The sequence below is a fragment of the Haliotis rubra genome, unplaced genomic scaffold (genome assembly GCF_003918875.1).
Source record: "Haliotis rubra isolate DU_JTF1 unplaced genomic scaffold, ASM391887v1 Scf311, whole genome shotgun sequence".
In the NCBI taxonomy this organism is placed as follows: domain Eukaryota; kingdom Metazoa; phylum Mollusca; class Gastropoda; order Lepetellida; family Haliotidae; genus Haliotis; species Haliotis rubra.
The window spans coordinates 141,647-163,600 of record NW_025766982.1 but is presented as its reverse complement, the minus strand read 5'-3'; the positions used below and the strand labels follow the sequence as shown (position 1 = coordinate 163,600).

At 42.2% G+C, this 21,954-nt stretch overlaps 1 protein-coding gene across 1 annotated transcript; it reads left to right on the top strand.

Moving 5' to 3' along the window:
- Nucleotides 1-15,542, top strand: LOC124283238 (glutathione S-transferase 1-like). The gene is made up of 5 exons (XM_046719269.1): nt 1-232; nt 12,028-12,120; nt 12,450-12,565; nt 13,055-13,165; nt 14,703-15,542. The coding sequence occupies exons 1-5, from the start codon at nt 100-102 to the stop codon at nt 14,874-14,876; spliced, it is 627 nt and encodes a 208-aa protein (XP_046575225.1). The 5' UTR covers nt 1-99; the 3' UTR covers nt 14,877-15,542.
- Nucleotides 15,543-21,954: the final 6,412 nt, after the last annotated feature.

The following is a 21,954-nucleotide window of genomic DNA, read 5'->3' as shown; positions in this document are numbered from 1 at the left end:
TTTCTGCCACACCACTCGCTCGCCTCGCTCCAGCGCTTGACACTCCGTGACTGACGCTGAAAGGAAACGCTCGTTGCTTACAGTGTGACAATTTCCACGATGCCATCCTACAAATACATCTACTTCAATGTCCGGGGTCGCGGCGAGATTCCAAGACTTGTCTTGCAATGCGCGGGTGTTCCATTTGAAGACAAGAGGATTGAATTCGACGCATGGCCCGCGTTAAAAAAAGGTACGTTGAGGAATAGTACTATAACGAGGATCTATAGTTCGTTTCACTTTCTCAGTTAAATCTTTGAGTTGGTTCTGAAACATTCTTTGAAAATCACTTGTTGATTAAGAAAACAGAATTCGTCTCAATACGCATATGTCTAAAGGGTTGAAAAGATATGAAATGTCACTTCAACCTGTGTACTCCCCAAAGATAAGATGCCATAAAACAGAAACATAAATTCAGATATACCATAGATTAATCTGTTAACTATGGTTTGAAAATTCAAAATGAGCACGTTACATTGATCAGGAATTTAAACATTGATAATATATGAATCGAACAAATGGACTATTTCGTTTCGATTCTGCAAAATATAGTCCTGTTTTACAAAAACAATAATTGACATGTGCAATGCAATAAGAAATGCAGAAATTTTCAAAGGAGAGGGGGTTGGGTGGGTTTGGCTTGGCTTGGCTCTGCCATTGCAGAACATTAACTTCAGAGTGGTCTTTAGTCATTTTCAAGGGGGGGTGGTGTCCGTACCCCCTGAACCCCCCTTTGGATCCGCCACTTTCTTCTCAACTATGATTATGCCGTCAACGCTCATACACTCGCATATAATCAATTTTAAATCATTTATCACCCAATTCTAATCAAACATTTAATTTAAGTATATCTAAAATGATATATTCGTATGCTTGTACATACAGTATATCATTCCAAATTTGATAAAATATGAGATCGCCTTTTAACGCTAATAAATCCATAAAATGTGTGAATTTACAACTTGAAATATAGGTCGACACGTACATCATTACATCGGCTGTCATTATTATCGTTTAACGAGAACACTATAACCGCTTACAGCGGTCCATTTCGCCTATGAATTTTCCGCCTATAGATTTTCCCCTACAGCTGTCGGACTATGACCTGATCGTTAAAGTTACGACACACTCCAGTCAACAGCAACAATGCAGTTGTACTTACTTTGACTGAGAATGAAACTGCCTTGTCATGTTGGTCATAGAAAGTAAACGTCGTTCTCTATTTTCGAATTTTGTCGTTTTCAGCGTTTAAAATGAAGTTTCATATATGTCAACCCCAACCCCAACTCCCTGACCAAATTACTTAAAACACAGGAGGAATTTTCCCCCTGACCAATTCACCTAAAACACGTGGGGAATCTTCCCCTGACCAATTCACTTAGGAGTGAGTGAGTGAGTGAGTGAGTTTAGTTTTACGCCGCTTTTACCAATATTCCAGCTATATCACGGCGGGGGACACCAGAAATGGGCTTCACATATTGTACCCATGTGGGGAATCGAACCCGGGTCTTCGGCGTGACTAACGGAAGCTTTAACCACTACGCTACCCCACCGCCCCAATTCACTTAGGACACAGGGGCGGTTGTATATGACAAAATGGCACTTGCCCATATGCCGAGAAACTGTTGTGCACATCATAGTGATTTGTAACTTCGCACATTATTTACAATACATTATTCCAGTGTAATAAAACTCATTTCCTAACTTTGAGATATATATTTATATAGTTTTCTCAGTTTCTCAGTAACCGCACATCGTTCGAAGAGAGTATCATTTTAAATTTATACGTACCGTATTTCCGCTAATAAGCGCCTGGGCCTAGATTTTCGAAGCTCTCTTAGCGCTAAGATAGTCGTAAGTGCCATACCTTAACATTAACTTACGACTATCTTAGCGCTACGAGAGCTTCGAAAATCTAGGCCCTGGACTCTAATAAGCGCCAGGGTAAAGCAGCACACTAACAATTACGGTAATTACACCCAGTAAGCGCAAAGCGCCGGGCCTCTAATAAGCAGCGGGTCTGGAAGTCCGTTGAAAAAATAAGCTCCCGTGCGCTTATTAGAGAAAATACGGTATTCGGATTATGCCATTGATTACACGCTCCAGTGAACAACAACAATACAATTGTACCTTCACTGAAGTTTAGGTCTGTGAATGAAACTGCCTTGTCATGTTGGTCATAGAAAGTAACAGTTCACAAGATCAAGATCCTTTTCATGATATTACGAATCGTCGAATTTGAATTGTAGAATTTATTTTTTCTCGTTTACAACGAAGTTTCTTATCTGTCAGTTAAACGTCAGAGTCAGATACTATTTGCATGAAGACATGCCACAACAGACGTTAAATCGGTTTCTATGTTGGCATTCGGATTATTCCTATACGTAGAGTACAACAGAGGCGTCACAAGTCGACTGTAGCACGGTGTCACAAGGCGACTTTAGCACGGTGACCCAAAGCGACTGCAGCACTATTACTGTTGTAAATCTCCACGGTGTGGGAGAGGGCGTATCCCTGCGGCTGGCAAACATCTGTAAAACTAGCCTACTTTGTCATGTCCAATAATCAGAGGAAAATGACTATTGAAGCTAAATACTGAAGCTTCACAAAACTCGACGGCAGCGACAACTTACCTGCGTATCAATGAAAAGAGCTGAGTGGTTTCAAAATTCTAAAGATTTCCTTTTAAGAATATTCTTCTTGATTCAGTTTCATAGGTGTTTTGTGGTGTGATCGTGTGAAAGAGTTCATTCGCACAAAGGCGATCTATATTCGGATGTAACAATGTCGTGCCCGGTGGCAATTTTACTTAAAACACAGGGAAAATGGTCCCCTGATTAATTCACTTAAAACACAGGGGGGATATTTCCCCAGATCAAATTACTCCAAGCACGGGGGACCCCTGAAGATCCGGGTTATAACTGATCTTCAGTAACCCATGCTTATCATAAGAGGCGACTAACGGGATTGGGTGGTCAGGTTCGCTGATTTGGTTGACACATGTCATCTGTTCCCATTTGCGTAAATTGGTGCTCATGCTGTTGATGACTGGGTTGTCTGGTCCAGACTCGATTATTTACAGACCGCTGCCATTTAGCTGGAATATTGCTGAGTGCGGTGTAAAACTCACATTATGTTCCCTTCCATCAAGCCGTCCCTGCAATGCTAAAGCCCTAAATGAAGCAAGTCTAGATTTCCGTAGGTTCAGACCTACCTCACTGGGGCTCCTTATCAATTTACCCATGGTTGTCGTAAGAGGCAACTAACGGGATCGGGTGGTCGACCTGCTGACTTGGTTAACACATGTCATCGTATCGTAATTGCGTAGACTGATGCTCATGCTGTTGATCATTGGATTGTCTGGTCCAGATTTGATTATTTACAGGCCACTGCCATATAGCTGGACTATTGCTACGGCGTAATACAACCAACCAAACAAAACACGGGGCTATGGTATGTGACGAAATGGAAAATGAAGGTCACTTACCAATATACACAGAAAGAGCGGATGTGGATATTACAGTGATACATAACTTCTCACTTAATTTACATTACATCTTTCCAGTGTTGATAAAACTGTGTGTCATTTATATAACTTTGAGATATATATTTGCTTAGTTGTCACCTACCTCACATCGAAGAGAGAAGTTTTCTGAATTTATACATATTCGGATTATGACAAAATACATTTTAGTCAGATAGAGGTAACTTATCTTCTGATAGGAACGACATATTAAGATAAAATCTTCATTTCCCAAATTAAAAATATGTCATAAGTGTAAACTTCAGTCTAACTCCAGCCATCTAACTTCTATAATTGTAAACCTTAATAACCCCATCCTCAGTATTATCAACATATTGCACTGTTTTTCTTGTTAGGATGGTTCGATAAGACTTTTAAACTGTCTACATATGCTGTGTCTCGAGCTGTTTAGTATAGTACTGTTCCAAGATTGATGATGCACAGACCGGTGAAGATCCGGGGTAGAATAGGTCGTCAGCAACCCATGCTTGCCACAAAAGGCAACTATGCTTGTCGTAAAAGGCGAGACCCGTGAAGATCAGGGGTAGAATAGGTCTTAAGCAACCCATGCTTGCCACAAAAGGCCACTATGCTTGTCGTAAGAGGCGAGATCTGGGGAAGAATAGGTCTTCAGCAACCCATGCTTGCCACAAAAGGCGACTATGCTTGTCGTTAGAGGCGAGACCCGTGAAGATCCGGGGTAGAATAGGTCGTCAGCAACCCATGCTTGCCACAAAAGGCGACTATGCTTGTCGTAAGAGGCGAGACCCGTGAAGATCCGGGTAGAATAGGTCGTCAGCAACCCATGCTTGCCACAAAAGGCGACTATGCTTGTCGTAAGAGGCGAGACCCGTGAAGATCCGGGTAGAATAGGTCTTCAGCAACCCATGCTTGCCACAAAAGGCGACTGTGCTTGTCGTTAGAGGCGAGACCCGTGAAGATCCGGGGTAGAATAGGGATCGGGTGGTCAGGCTTGCTGACTTGGTTGACACATGTCATCGGTTCCCAAATGCGCAGATCGATGCTCATGATGTTGATCACTGGATTGTCTGGTCAAGGCTCGATTATTTACAGACCGCCGCCATATAGCTGGAATATTGCTGAGTGCGGCGTAAAACTAAACTCACTCACTCATTGATGATGCACATGTAGCAGGGCGTGTACTCATCCCACAGATGACATCATTACCTTGTCTGACCGGCTTAACCTCTTTAGTGATGTGGACAAGGGGTCCGACTTCGGATCAGGAGTTCCATAGGCCGTACCTGTTATTGACGTTGGAGTACTGTGTAATGGCATTATAACACACTCCAGTATAGAAATACAGCGCCACGACCGCCTCCGTGGTGTAGTGGTTAGAGCGTCCGCCCGGAGAGCGGAAGGTCGCGGGTTCGATCCCCGACCGCGTCATACCAAAAGACGTTAAAATAAGGTACTTGTTGGTCCCTGCCTGCGCTCGGTATTAATGGGTACAACAAGGACTGGTCGGCTCGGAGTCAGTATAATGTGTCTGAATGGGGTATTCATGCTTCACTGCGGCATGGTATCTCAGTGGGCTAGCACTATAAAACCAGCTTCAGTCTGGGCTAGTACAAGCAGCCCCACATACACATACACACGCATGCACGTCGCCGTATGAGCGAAATAATCTCAAGCACGACGTTAAACCCAATTTCACCTCACCTCATCTTACAGCGCCACCAACTCAATCAAGCGTACCTATAATCCGTATGAACAATATGCAACGTTAGCGTTACGATAACTACAAACACATGTAGAATATTATCATTCGTGGAAACCTGGTATTTATTCAAAGCAGTTCACAAGCTAATATCACCTTCATGTTTACATATAGGCTATCCTTTCTCTCAAAATCAATTATTTAAAGTCAAATATATCATCATTCACAGTGGCGGATCCAGAGGGTGTGTGTGTGTGTTCGAACCCCCCCTTTGAAAATGACTTAAGACCACATTTTGTACGTTGGCGGAGCCCAGGGGAGTTCAGCGGGTTTTAACCCCCTGAACCATCCAACCAAAGAACACACACACAAAACACACTTTTCAATATTCCTGGATCCGCCCATGATTCACTCATGGGAAAACTCGAAACGTTGTCACATCGTTAGTATTGCGTCATTTGAGAGCGTTATGTCATTACGTGAAATTAACGTAGCAAATTTACGTTGAGAAAAAGCACATGCTTTGGGCTCCTCACAACGTTTCTTAGAACTTGTTCATTCAGTTTTCTGTAAGACTTTTCAGAGATTCTTTCTTCACAATGTGTGAGTTTCATTACACAGTGTGCGCAGGTGTATTTTTCACACAGTCCCAGTCATAATACATTGAATAAACACGGGTAAATAAACAAGAAAGGTCAACGTGTACCACGATTCGCCTTCCACACAAATCTTCTTCTTTTTTTATTCAGCCTCGGTAACCACGGTTTTACATAAACCATACAAGTCCACGTGGTCAGGGACTACTGGTTTATAGCCTTAAACTTTTACCAATTATATTTTCTATTGTAAATCTATCATTAGTGCTTCTACATACATAAACTTTACCTATATATAATTCTAGAGCATATTACAAATCTATAATGAAAAGCTTCATAGAAACTTTGATATTGGTATAGTGAGACTTTCATATAGAGTATTTTAAGTCCAAATTTAAAAACTCAAATATTTACCAATTATAATTTTATTGTAAGTCTAACATGAGTGCTTCTAAATATATAAACTTTACCTTTGAATATTTATATATTTCCAGAGCATATTTCAAATGTATAATGAAATGCCTCATAGAAACTTTGATATCAGTATAGTGAGACATATATATAAAGTATTTTAAATGCATATTTAAAAACTCAAATATTGGGTCAAAGTGATCTGTTGAACCGTACAAGAGGGATTCTACAGAAAATTGTTGCTGTGAATACTTAGAAAGAAACTTTACATAATCATTAATCATTGAAGTAACAGAAAAATCTTAACCAAAAGAGTCGACCATATGCGAAGACACAGATTGGAGGGTGCGATATCATTGTCCGTGTCTGTACTTAATCTTTTTGTTTATTTGTCCTTATCCGACGACCTGGGACCTTGACATATAACTGTCTTGGGTCGACGTCATGGTGTCCTCAGAACATGTGATTACCTGTCCTCTGAACAACCTGTATGCATAGGAGACAGAAGATGCCCATGTACCTGTAATTACTTTGGTCAACCCAACAATAGTGGGCGATGGGGTAGCCTAGTGGCTAGAGCGTTCACTCGTCACGCCGAAGAATGTGTGAAGCCCATTTCTGGTGTCTCAAGGTATGATATTGCTGAAAAATATGCACAAAAGTAAAGTAAGCGGCGCAAAACTAAGCTCACTCACTGTTCTCCCAATTTCTACTCATATTGCATACTCATATTTATTACCCACGCGGTCAACGTATGGGTAGTTGCATACTAATCTCGTACGTCACACGAGTGTCGTATCGCGTTGACCTGTGTCGTAACGACTTGACCTGAGATTATAACGATTTGATTGGATAACCGATGACCTCTCAATTAGGTCACATTCTGACGTAACTATTTTTTCATTCTTAACAAACACGTGAATTCACTCATTCTACAACTTAAATGCATTGTGGGAATGTAAACATCGCGAACATTGCCGTATCGCTGTTTAATTGTGAGTCGAACTGAGACATTATATCCGTCGAAAAACATAAACGCAATGTTTCCAACAGCGATGTTAGCCGAATGAAGCAACTGCAAACCAAGAAACGGGGTGCTACGGAGTAGTTTACTGTAGGAGGCTGTACGAGGCGATGACAACTGACATGCATCTTGACGTCGGTTACCAAGGCAGTGACGTCATGACAGTGTGACGTCATGCAAAATCTTGTACTACAGTACAAAACTCTTCCGCAACCTGTTTATGAAACCGGTTTCGGTTTGAAACCAAAAAAATAACAAAAATACGCTATTTTGTCAATGTAATGCATGTAAGAAGTGGGTAATAAATAAAATACCACACTCGGTCTCATTACATACGAATTATACGAAACGAGTGTCCTTCCTATGGTATCTGACCGAGCGAAAGCGAGGTCAGATACCATAGGAAGGTCACGAGTTTCGTAAAATTCGTATGTAATGAGACCTCGTGTCACATACCATAGGAAGGACACTCGTTTCGTATAATTCGTATGTAATGAGACCTCGTGTAGTATTCTCTATATACGCCTAATTATTATTTTCACCACTGACTTCTTCAACGACTTCTTAGTCGGAAGTCACCTTTTGATAATGCTACCAAGCCTGGTTGGTTTTGGGGGTCTGAATGGCGTCCAAGACAAGACGCCAATTGACTTCGTGAAAGGTAAATGCCGAAGGAATGAGGGGGGAACGGTATCCAACTCGGACGCCCTGATTAAATTGAGTAGAAATTTATGTCTTACGGCTCCTAAAACTGACAGCTCTAACACACGGGGCTGAAAACCGACTTCTCTCGCAAACAGTGATGAGCAATGGAAGTGTTCAGAAACGGTGCACGAAAATCACAGCTTCAACTAACAGTCCTGACAAAGTTCAAGTTTGTGAAAGCTTTCAAAATAGCACTAAAACCGAAACTTGGCACAACAAAACCTTGGAAGCTGAAACTTGCTCGGAGCTATCATGAGTGAAACACATACCTGGAAACTAATTCCTGTTACAAACAAAGCGCTGAAACTATCTGGTGCAGCTGTACTGGTGACTGATACATGCACTATGCACATATAAAGGCAGGGACACCTCGATAATCCGTCCCGGATCGTTTCACAGCCCAACAGTAATCGTCTGGAACAGGGAGTTTGTGAACGAACGGAACCCAACCTAACGAGATCCAGTCAAGCGAGATCCAACCGAACTGGACCCGACCTACCGAGATCCAGTCAAACGAGATTCAAATTAACTACACCCAACCTACCAAGATCCAGTCAAACGAGATCAAACCTAACTGGACCCATCCTAACGAGATCCAGTCAAACGAGATCAAACCTGACGAGTTCCAAACCTAACGGAATACAGGCAATCGTGATCAAACCTAACGAGATCCAAACCTAATGGAATACAGGCAATCGTGATCAAACCTAACGAGATCCAAACCTAACGGAATACAGGCAATCGTGATCAAACCTGCCGAGTTCCAAACCTAACGGAATACAGGCAATCGTGATCAAACCTGCCGAGATCCAAACCTAACGGAATACAGGCAATCGTGATCAAACCTAACGAGATCCAAACCTAACGGAATACAGGCAATCGTGATCAAACCTGCCGAGTTCCAAACCTAACGGAATACAGGCAATCGTGATCAAACCTGCCGAGATCCAAACCTAACGGAATAAAAGCAAAGTCTAACGGGATTTCACTTAACACGATGTTCTTTGTACAGTCAAAGTAAAGTGTATTTACTCTGTGTATCAGAGAGATCACGCTACCCCCTGCACCGTTAAACAAACATGATCTAAAACCAGAGTAAATATACTGGTGCAGTTTTAATTCAACATGCAGTTCAAACACAGCGTGGTGCACACGGGGCATGGTGCTCGTATCGTATTGCATCTGCAAGTGCTATGTTTACTGTTTCAAGTGCCAGACAGAGATCGATGGGGCACCCTGTCCTTCATCATCAGTGGGGGCTGTGGGTAGCCTAGTGGTTAAAGCGTCCGTTCGTCACGCTGAAGACCCGGGTTCGATTCCCCACAATGTGTTAAGCCCATTTCTGTGTCCGCCGCCGTGATATTGCTGGAATATTGCTGAAAGCGGCGTAAAACCAAACTCATTATCAGTGGATGCAAATGATTTCATAACCGTGGTTTAAGTGCAGGTATCAATGCACCAAGCATCGCGACGCTTTAAAACCAAGGTAATGCCTCAATGTACACATGCCCAAGTGTTTTAGTCTGATTACAGTCACTTGCAGTGAACCCATGAACATCCGGGTTACAGTTGGTCTTCAGCAACCCATGTCTCTACAGCTGCAGATCAGAAACAAAAATGTCGAACTGTTCTCTGAGATCCGTGTCTTCTTGTGATGTTGTGGGGCGATGGGGTAGCCTAGTGGTTAAAGCGTTTGCTCGTCACGCCGAAGACCCGGGTTCGAATCCCCACATGGGTACAATGTGTGAAGCCCATTTCTGGTGTCCCCCCGGTGTGATGTTGCTGGAATATTGCTAAAAGCGGCGTAAAACCAAAACTCAGTCAGTCAGTCTTGTGATGTTGTAGGTGTTCATGCTGCCAATAAGTACTACATGTTATCACTTTTGTCGGCAGAGAGGTAGTTCATTATGTTGTCAATGTTATCACATTGACATTTTGCTTGTGTGAGTGTATGCATCGCACGCTGTTGTGGTGGTCCATATGTGTGTCTGGCGCTGTGGTTGACAAAGCGCTTTTACAATTCAAGTCAAGACTGTGTTGACGGCTTAGTCTGGGGGTTGACGGCTTAGTCTGGGGGTTTTGTGATCAGAGTATGTTTTAAAATACTAGGTTGCAGTCCGTCGTTTCATGCTGTCAATTCCCAGGGCGGTAGTTGGATTTTTTTGGGGGTGTTGGACTGCTTAGTGTGAAGTGATCTGAGTTTGGAGGGTGTATGCGCTTTGAAATAAGTTCACATGTTGTCGGCTGAGTGAGTGAGTGTGGTTTTACGCCTCTTTTAGCAATATTCCAGCAATATCACGGTAGGGGACACCAGAAATGGATTTCACACATTGTATTCTTGTGGGTAATCGAACCGGGTCATCAGCGTCACGAGCGAACGCCCTATCTACCCAAGAATGAACTAAGGTCGCTTAAGAGTCCAGAGGAACGTCACGTGGCTCTGTCTATCGGAAACAGATTTCGCAACAGTAGTAGATTGATAAAATAACATTTGTGATGGGAGGTGGGTACCCTATATCCAGGTCAAAGCTATATTTTTTCAGCTAGCCACTACTGGTAGTCCAAGATAGGTTGTAAACACTCATAAAACGCCTTTGAGACAAATGTGCGTTGCTGAATATTTTGGAGAAGCTATTTGGCTTGTTACAGGTTGAGAAAGTGTATTCATGTGCACATGTCCATCGTTCAACTTGTCTCGAACTACCCACTCACTACCCCTTTCTTTACAATGGTATGCCCAAGTAGGTGGACCTCATACATTGACATAAGGGGTCAATGATCAGGATTTGACTTGACCTGGTTTGACAGTTGGCAACCACAGGTGACCTTTCATTGCGACAGCCAGACGTGTGTTGACATGAGGTATAGGCTTGGTCACAAGACTGGTTAGATTGTCGTACTGCCTCTAGTATAAACAATAAGTTATCGTAAGAGGAGGGTGGTATTTTTATCAGACCTTTTACGATATATCACTGTACGATCGGGACGGATAAGTTGAAGATAATAAACTTAAAGTCTAACACACTCCCATAAATAGTGAGACAAGTTCTAAAAGCGTGTAAAATATTAAGCTATATACGTTATACTTAAGTAGTGCCAACGGGATTTGATAAAAATATGTAAAAAGTTAACATTTCTTGTGAACAGACGAGAAATTGAGGGTCAGTTGTATCTAATACCACTTAAACAAAAACTATATATGTAAAAACGTTCAATATTTTTCAACAAAAATTGGTATGATTATCAAACAGAACCTAAAGTGTTCTTTTGCTATTTGCAGATTTTGGGCATTTTTATTTTTCTCGGTTTCCATGGAAACAATTTGTACTTAGTCTCAAAAGGGAGGGCTGGGCTTCGTTTCCGGAGCACAACTCGAAAACCGTTTAATATCTTGAAGTGGTGCCTTTTGCTATTTGCAGATTTTGGGCATTTATATTTTTCTCGGTTTCAATGGAAACGATTTGGACTTAGTAAAAAAAATTAAGTTAGACTTTAAGTAACTGTCAGATGATTTGTCCTTTCAAATTTGTTTGGTCAGGGGGATTTGTCATCTTCTGATGATCAACTGGGTGTCTGTCAATTGGGAGATAACCTCTGATGACTCTTGTTTGCTAATTTCGCTGGCAGTATATCTGATTCCGTTAACCATGCAAGGCAACTAACGTTGTATTGAATCAGTTTGTGTCGATGTGAGTTTGGTTGTATTTTAGTGGTAAAAGAGTCATCGTTTATCCACCATTATTTGTGTTATCTATAGAGAGTGTCTCAGTCCACTATTCTCCACAGACAAAAATGTGCCCAAGAAACAGGATTACATTGCAGCCCTACTGACGAAGACAATATAGTCAAACACCGTTGTGTCGAAGTTGAAAACACCTATATAAATACTTCGAGATATCCGATGTTCGACAAACTTAGTGATGACTAAGGATGGAGTACACATGGGCCAAGCTATTCCTCGAGACAACCATATGTTCGACTTATCAAAAGTTCGACACAACGGTATGTGACTGTAATTACTGAATGTGCCACTTCAACCTGTTTGTAGATATCCCGTCTGGCCAGCTCCCCGTGTTTGAGATCGACGGTAAGCAGTTTCCCGAGAGCATGGCTATCTCCAGGTACCTGGCAGCGGAACACGGTGAGTTCCACATACAAAAATATCTTTCCAGATAATATATTGGGCGGTTGGGTAGCCTAGTGGTTAAAGCGTTCACTCGTCACGCCTAAGACCCAGGTTCGATTCCCCACATGGGTGCTATGTGTGAAGCCCAGGATATTGAAGGATTGTGAACGCTCCAAGGGACATAACTCTATGGGGTTCGCGATATGCAACGTTGCATTTATTCATTCGAACTTTGTAGTTTGTTATAAGTCAAATATTATATATTTTTAGAGAAATGTGGTGTGACATTGTGCCTTTAACTCATTTACTCACTCATTCACTCACTGGTTCTCTCATTCCCACAGGTCTGGCAGGAAAGACGCCGCTTGATCGCCTGAAGGCGGACTACATCTCGGAACAGACTCGCTCCATGAAGGAACCAGTTTACAAATACTTCTTCCTTGAAGACGCGACGAAAAAGGTAAGTTGCTTTAGTGAGCGTCAATGCAGCGGCGGGGTAACCTAGTGGTTAAAGCGTTCGCTGGTCACGCTGAAGATCGGGTTCGATTTCCCACATGGGTACAATGTGTGAAGCCCATTTCTGGTGTCCCCCGCCGTGATTTTGCTGGAATATTGCTGAAAGAGGCGTAAAACTAAACTCACTCACTCACGAGTGAACGTCAATTGTACCCCCACGATGATATAGCAATGTTGTCGTAGACCATTAGGAGTCTGCGATTGGTTGGTTGGTTGGTTGGTTGGGTGCGAATGGCTAATTTTCTAACGACGATGGCCTGGTTCTTTTCCTAAAATTGGCCATGGTCTAACAGCATTTTTGTCATGTCCACAAACCCAGTGGTTTCTGTAAAGGTGATTGCGAAGATAAACGATATTTGGTCTCTTAAAATATCAAACAAACATTTCTAGATATGTTGTGTTCAGTAATAACTTGTTTATTCTGTCATTTCAGGCTGAGTTGGAGAAAGCTTTCTTCGAAGAGACTGTACCCAAATATTTCGGCATGTGGGACAAGGAGGTGGCGGACAACACCTCTGGTAACGGCTTTCTGGTGGGGAAGGAGGTGAGCAGGGCTCGTTGGTGTCAGTTAATTAGACTGATACTTGATGGTGACGTTGATGTCTCCAGATTACCTTGATACGACTATATGACGTTGATGTCTCCAGATCACCTTGATACGACCGATTAGGTTGACAATCTGGATAGTTGAGACTAGTTGATTACGATGACAATAGTGGATAATGGGTGCATTCTGATTACGTTGAGACTCGTTGATTACGATGACAATAGTGGATAATGGGTGCATTCTGATTACGTTGAGATTCGTTGATTACGATGACAATAGTGGATAATGGGTGCATTCTGATTACGTTGAGACTCGCTGATTATGATGACAATAGTTGATAATGGGTGCATTCTGATTACGTTGAGACTAGTTGATAACGATGACAATAGTGGATAATCGGTGCATTCTGACTACGTTGAGACTAGTTGATTATGATGACAATAGTTGATAATGGGTGCATTCTGATTACGTTGAGTGACAATAGTGGATAACGGGTGCATTCTGATTACGTTGAGGATAGTTGATTGCGATGACAATAGTGGATAACGGGTGCATGCATTCTGATTACGTTGAGACTCGTTGATTACGATGACAATAGTGGATAATGGGTGCATTCTGATTACGTTGAGGATAGCACTTGTTGATTACGATGACAATAGTGGATAATGGGTGCATTCTGATTACGTTGAGTGACAATAGTGGATAACGGGTGCATTCTGATAAGGTTGAGGATAGTTGATTACGATGACAATAGTGGATAATGGGTGCATTCCGAATACGTTGAGACTAGTTGATTACGATGACAATAGTGGATAATGGGTGCATGCATTCTGATTACGTTGAAACTAGTTGATTACGATGACAATAGTGGATAACGGGTGCATGCATTCTGATTACGTTGAGACTAGTTGATTACGGTGACAATAGTTGATAACGGGTGCATTCTGATTACGTTAAAAATAGTAGATTACGATGACAATAGTGGATAATTGGTGCATTCTGATTACGTTGAGATAAGTAGATTACGATGACAGTAGTGGATAACGGGTGCATTCTGATTACGTTGAGGATAGTTGATTACACTGATGGTATTTAATGACGTTGTTACTAGCCGATTACTTTGGTACAAGTGGGACCTGTTAAGATCCGGGTTAAGATCTTCAGCAACTCATGCTTGTCGTAAGAGGCGACTACCGGGATCGGGTGGTCAGGCTCGCTGACTTGGTTGACACATGTCACTGTATCCCAACTGCGTTGATCGTAGATCGATCGATCGATCATTGGAATGTCTGGTCCAGACTCGATTATTTACAGACCGCCACCACAGCTGGAATATTGCTGAGTGCGCGTTAAACAACCATCCCAACCAACCAATGGTACAAGTGGATTACGTTAATACGTATGAATTTAACGGAAGTTTAAGACTCGATTATTTACTGCCGCCGACAGCTGGAATAATACTGAGTGCTTCATAAAACAACAAACAATCACACCTTGCGGGACGACACTAACCAGCTTCATTGCCTTTCAACAGGTAACCATTGCTGATTTGGCCGTGATGGACGCTCTGGACTTTGTCCTGCAGAACCAAGACGTCAAGGCAACATTCGCCAGCAAATTCCCAAACCTTTCGAGAAACTACCAGGCTGTCACATCCCTTCCCAATATCAAGCAATACAGGGACACGCGACCTGAGAACAAGATCTAACTGACAAGATAAAACGTAATCTGGACTTGGCTAATTTGTAGTCCTGAGCCGATTGCGGTACCATTTTTATCATTTAGACTACAGTAGGCATTAAATAAATACCCTCATGGCAACTTCTCGATTCCACGTACAACTCTGAAAACATACTATAGACTGATGCCCAGTCTCCCTTTGAAGGGAATATATCTTAACTGGTTTTGCAACTGTGTTGCGAAATTTGCACGATCCCTTTTCCCGAAGAGGACTCCATTCAACGAAAATTACATTTGTTTCCAAACTTGCTGCCAAATTTCGCGCGTGTATATATACGCTGTGCAGTCGACATCAACGGAAGGGTTCGGGCTTTAGTAGGTGGGGCAGTCAGTCGGTTGTGGGAACAGCTTCAGTGCATGTGTCGAGTCGACAAATACGATGAATACACGTTGTACATGATCACCCTGCCATACCCCCCCCTGCTCAGTGGAAATGGATTCGTCCGTTGACACATTATTAAAAAACCACAGGTTTCTTATTTTCCCTCATTGTCCCTTAATTGATAATTGATCCCTTATTCCGAACTTTGCCTGTCCGTGCCGTCGGTATGTTGGATGGCATCGTTGTTGGTGCATGATTTACGTTATTCTTTTGAGACAAATTGTATTTTAATAAAAAACAATATAATATCTGCATCGTTCTTTGTATGGTGATCTTTGAAGATCAGGTTAGAACTGATCTTCAGCAACCCATGGTTGTCCTTAAGTTGACAGGTTCTGTAACTTTGCTGACTTTTGTCACCGTTTCCCAAATGCTTACATAGATGCTGTACCCGTGAATGTCCGGGTTAGAATATTGATCTTCAGTAACCCATGCTTCCGTCCGTACGTACGAATTGGAATATCTTAAGAACCGTTGACTAGGTTCTTTTCATATTTGGTATCTGGGTTCATCACAGTATAAGAAAGGTCCCAGTCAGGTTTGGTGACCTTGACCTCCATTTCAAGGTCACAAGGGACTTTAACGTTTTACTCTTGTCAGCGAGATATCTTAAGAACCGTTCACTGGATTTTCTTCATATTCAAAACACCAAGCTTTATCTAGGGAAGGCGCTGGGTCCAGTCGATTTTATTGACCTTCACATAATTTTCAAGGTCATGGCGACACTTTGAAGATTTCAGCATATTAACCTGCATGTTATGCTTGTCAGCGAGATACCTCAAGAACCATTCACTGGATTTTATTCATATTTGACATCAAGCTTTATCTAGGGAAGGCACAGGGCCCAGTCGACCTTCACATAATTTTCAAGGTTATCGTGACACTTTGAAGATTTCAGCACGTTAACCTGAATTCACTGGATTTTCTTCATAGACTTTCAAGACTTCCCTTGAATGTTTCTTTTGTACCATTTTTGCATATTTCATACACTATGACATTCATGTCCAGGTCAAAGTCAGTCTTGAAAATATTTGTGTGTTTGAACAACTAAAGAGCAAGATATCAAGAAAGGTTGACTGGTCATGTTTTTGTTGACATTTAACTTCATCTTAAACTTTCATTACTTTTTAAGTTTGATTTGATCATTTGCGGCGGGGGATTGTGTCACTTTAGTGACAATGCTTGTTAACAGACTGTCGCCATATAGCTGGAATATTGCTGAGTGCGGCGTAAAACTAAACTCACTCACACTACATAAATTCACACGATATCAATCACTGGTTTGTCTGGTCCAGACTCGATCATTTATAGACCGCTGTGATGTAGCTGGAATATTGCTGACTGTAGCTTTAGCATCACCGATTACACTCAAAGAACACATTCACACATTCATATTTCTTCTTGCCAAAACCCCTTTATCTGCACAAGATCTTTCGCCGTCCAACGGATCTTCATGTGTACAATTAAAACTATGCGTAGTCATTTTTATATATTTATTGCTTATACGCCAGCAGAAACCACTTGTTTGAATATAGATAGATATAGATATATATAAGTATGTGTGTGTGTCACATTGTTTTGTGGATTTCTCTCTCAACCTGAAAAGTACTTACTCAGGTATTCATGGAACCTATTGATGATTTTATGGTTTGAATGAATCAAATTCCGAACGTCAGAGAGGGTCAGTCTCGATTATGTTATGACCCGAGCGGCAGAAGAGTGAGTGAGTGAGTTTAGTTTTACGTCACTTACCAGAAATGGGCTTCACACATTGTACGAATGTAGGGAGTCGTACACGGGTCAACGGCGTGACGTGCGAACGCTTTAACCACTTGGCTACCCCACCACCCCGAATGAGGCGACACAAGGTATTCGCAGAAAGATTAAGTATAACCTCCTCTATCATTGGCGATCGCCGCTCATTCACAAGGAAGTGCCCGCGAAATGGTACGTGTGAATACTCTACGTAAAGGTCATAGCAATAGATAGCCCCACGCATCGTGTTGACAAGAGACATGTCACATTCCCGGAATTCCGGGTATGTCCTTGAACCGTCCAGTTTCATGAATGACCGAGCGCGAAATTGTGAACCCTTGCTTAAAAAGCCTGCGTGTATGTGCAAATAGGCGGGTCGTTGTTGGAAAAACTGCACATGATATACTGAACAGCAAAAGAAACGCAACCCTGTTTTTTGTCATGTTTTTAAATAGTAGACACAAACATGAACGCTTACTTTTATGAGATTATGAGTATATAAAGTACTTAGGCAGTTGAGAAATCGGGATTCTGTAAGTTGCACAGATGGTATGTTAGTCAACTGATATGCCACACAGAGGTACAGATAAGCTGCGTATCTGCGTAAATTATGCAAACATTTATGTGAAAACTCAATTCTTACCAAGTCTGTTGCGTACAAGTACGCTTGAATGTTTGTAAATACTCAATATATTTCATCTTGCATGCGTACACACAAAAATGTCAAATCTTTGTTTGCGTACCGGTGCATAGATAAAATAACTGAGATACATTGATAGGTTCTATTTCATCACATGAGGTGAGGTTTAATTGGGTTTTACGTCGTGCTTGAGAATATTTCGCTCATATGACGACGTGCATGCGTGTGTATGTGTATGTCCGGCTGCTTGTACTAGCCCAGACTTAAGCTGGTTTTATAGTGCTAGCCCACTGAGTGTGAAGCAGTGAAGCATGAATACCCCACTCAGACACATTATACTGACTCCGAGCCGACCAGTCCTTGTCGTACCCATTAATGCCGAGCGCCAGGCAGGGACCAACAACTACCATATTTAAACGTCTTTTGGTATGACGCGGTCGGGGATCGAACCCGCGACCTTCCGCTCTCCGGGCGGACGCTCTAACCACTACACCACGGAGGCGGTTTCATCACATGAACTAGGCAACCTGCAGTCTTTCTTATAGTTTCTCATATTACAGATCCAATATAAATAACATTTAAACGTCATTATATTTTTACAATGGAAAATGACAAAATACCCAATTGAGTTTGAGTGAGGTGGGTACAATTTATTGGGTTACTCAAAGGAAAATTAGGATCCCCAACTGAGATGAGTACATAACTCAATGACCCCAAAAGTTATCTGTAGCTCTGCCACACGTGGGAGATCCGAGTTAGAATTTATCTTCAGCAACTCATGCTTGTCGTAAGAAGTGACCAAAACTTGCCAGATTTCGCTGTATCCCAATTGCGTAGATCGATGCTCTTCGATTCTACCGCTACACAGTATATTTATGTAATGAGTGTAGCGGTAGAATTTTCTAAAATATTTATATCTTCATAGATTTCGTTCACATTTGAAATGTTAACCATAACATATAAAAATACTATATGATTGCAAAAACTTAGATTTTGATTTTAAAAAGTATTGTCCAAACCGTGATTCGAACCCCTGTGGTTTAACATGCCAAGACGATCACTCCTGGTTTTATTACCGTAATGCTCAAGCATGTCAGGGATTGCATCCCACTCCCTCTATCCACTAGACCACGGCGACCTTGACCCCTGAAGAATGCTTAAATCTAAATCCGTATCGGCAACCCTGAAGAATGAATAATGGTGTTGTGCGTAAAAGCTCAGTTCCGCCAGTGAATCACCCGACAATTGTGAACATAATTACAGGTCTGGATTGTCCTCTAGGGTCATTAAATTGAAAACTGCACTGTCAGCATGAATAACTATTTTTCTGTAGAAACGTATAGTACCACCGTCTAAAAGCATCATGATCTACGTAGATGATACTTTCATCTTTCATCCCTGTATATGACATTACAATCCCAGATATAACATATTACATTTGAGTGTGTGAATTGGGTTTTACGCCTCTTTTAACAATATTCCAGCAATATCACGGCGGGGACACCAGAAATGGGCTTAACACATTGTACCCATATGAGGAATCGAACCCGGGTCTTCGGCGTGACGAACAAACGCTTTAACCATTAGGCTACCCCACCGCCCCTGTTACATGTGAGTGAGTGAGTGAGATTAGTTTTACGCCGCTTTTAGCAATATTCCAGCAATATCACGGCGGGGGACACCATAAATTGTTACATTTGACCACTTTCTAAATAACATTGTGGATTCCTAGCTATCGGCCGTGGGAGCCTAACCCTTGTCAGAGGGGAAGGCAAGCTGTTTAGTTTATACCATCAGTTGTTAAACTTCTATATTTGTGGAAGCCTCGGCGAAGGCTGAGTGGGTTAGATCGCAGACTCGGGATTCGAATCCCCGATTTGAGTCAACCCCAAATTATTCTAGAATTAGTTCTTTGTTGAGGAAGTGTAATCTCAAATATAACATGTAGGGTAGGACAAGTTTCGTCACGCTTTGGGGCGGAGGGATAGTCTGCCTAATGGTTAAAGTGTTTGCTCGTCACGTCACCTGGGTTTGATTCCCCACGTGGGTACAATGTGTGAAGCCCATTTCTGGCGTCCCCCGCCATGATAATGCTGGAATATTGTTAAAACTAAACTCACTCACTCACGATAGTTCGGAATGAAAAGAAGTTTCAATATGTTTTACAGTTAGGAAATATTTAAAATCAATTGGCTTTACTGTTATATGATAAAGCGTGTTTTGTCACCGTTTCTACAAAGTTCTTGAATTTGAATTTAATGTGGGACGCTTTTCACTAATACCACGTTCACATGCAATGCACTGGGTCACGTTCAGATATATAAATATACCTCTGTGTGTATGTACATATGCCATGAGTTCACATGGATGTGTGTGTGAATAACGTATGTGTATGTAAATAGCAAAAGGCACATACTTCCACCCGCCTGTTCAGGACATAAAAAAATGGAAGGTGAGGTGAAATGGGGTTTAAAGTCGCACTTAAGAATATTTCGCTCATATGACGACATGCATCTGTGTGTATGCGTGGCTGCTTGTACTAGTCCAGACTAAAGCTGGTTTTATAGTGCTAGCTCACTGGGATACCATGCTACAGTTAAGCATGAATACCCCACTCAGACACATTATACTGACTCCGAGCCGACCAGTCCTTGTTGTACCCATTAATGCCGAGCGCCAGGCAGGGACCAACAAGTGCCATGTTTTAACGTCTTTTGGTATGACCCGCCAGGGGATCGAACCCGTGACCTTCCGCTCTCCGGGCAGACGCTCTATCAAGCTACACCAGGGAGGCGGTCGTAAAAAATTGAAGAGTTATTTTCCTGTCAATGGCGTTTGTGAGTTACCTTACAAACTGTATGCGTCTTTCAGGATTGATCTGGTTCGTCGGGGTAGCTTTGTGGTTAAAGCGTTCGCTCGTCACGCCAAAAACCCGGGTTCAATTCCATACATGGGTACAATGTGTGAAGTCATTTCTAGTGTTTCCGCCGTGATATTGCTTGAATGTTATTATACGTGGCGTAAAACTAAACTCACTCACTCATGATTAGCCTTCAAAGGAAAGACTTGGAAGAAGGATCGAGCGTCAAATTGATGGGAGAGTCTCAAAAGTCTGGTGATGACTGGGAATGGTACAAAAATCTATCTGTGAAGCGGCAGGTGTTTGATTTGATCTATAGACATCGGGGGTTAAGCTTACTGGTTAAAGCGTTCGCTCGTCACAACGAAGACCCGGGTTCGATTCCACATATGGGCACAATGTGAGAAGCCCATTTATGGTGTCCCCGCCATGGTATTGCTGTAATATTGCTAAAAGCGGCTTAAAACTTAACTCATTCACTCACTGCATACAACGTTGCAATGTTTTGGGGGCGTTTGGGTAGCTAAGTGGATGAAACGTTCGCTCGTCACGCCGAAGACCCGGGTTCAGTTCCCCACGTGGGTACAATGTGTGAAGCCGATTTCTGGTGACCCCCGACGTTGTATTGCTGGGATATTGCTAAAAGCGGTGTAAAACTAACTTCATTCACTCACTACAGACATCGTTTGGACTCCTTGAGACACCCTAAAATACCGTCAGTCCAGAGGGTATAAAAATATTACCGTGCACTGGATGGTATCAACTTCAGAATACAGATCAGTCGCCAGTTTATTTTCTGTTGTGAATATGTCAATGATATCTGTCAAACTGCTGTTGATCTTTTCTTCACAGAAACTTATGTCATATTTCCCTGCGAAAAAGAACGCTATTGGAGCACGATGACATGAACCAACCAAGACAGCGAGCCCGACCACCTGATCCCGTTAGTCGAATTTTTACTGTTACGTGCTTCACATTTGAAACTTTCATTTCGACATCGGCTTCTACGTTCCATGATTGGCCATATATATGAGAATTGGATCATCCCGTTCTCCTTTCTAGTGTTGTTTGTTTGTTTGTTGCTTAACGCTGCACTCAGCAATATTCAAGATTTATGGAGGCGGTCTGTAAATAATCGAGTCTGGACCAGACAATCCAGTGATCAAGACATGAGCATCGATCTACGCAATTGGGATACGATGACATGTGTCAACCAAGTCAGCGAGCCTGACCACCCGATCCCGTTAGTCACCTCTTACCACAGGCGTGTTTTGCTGAAAACCTCACCCGAGACGAGAAACGAGCCTTGAAAGACCTCAAGGAAGATCCAGACATATCCTTGGTCCCAGCCGACAAGGGACGAGTCACGGTCATCCTTGACAAGTCTGAGTTTCACTCCCTGGTCAACA

Bases quoted from the DNA above. Each gene is read 5' to 3' on its own strand.
- LOC124283238 (XM_046719269.1), top strand. From the start codon at position 100: ATGCCATCCTACAAATACATCTACTTCAATGTCCGGGGTCGCGGCGAG. The intron at 12,121-12,449 runs GTGAGTTCCACA...TCATTCCCACAG, and splicing joins GTACCTGGCAGCGGAACACG to GTCTGGCAGGAAAGACGCCG. The intron at 12,566-13,054 runs GTAAGTTGCTTT...CTGTCATTTCAG, and splicing joins TTGAAGACGCGACGAAAAAG to GCTGAGTTGGAGAAAGCTTT.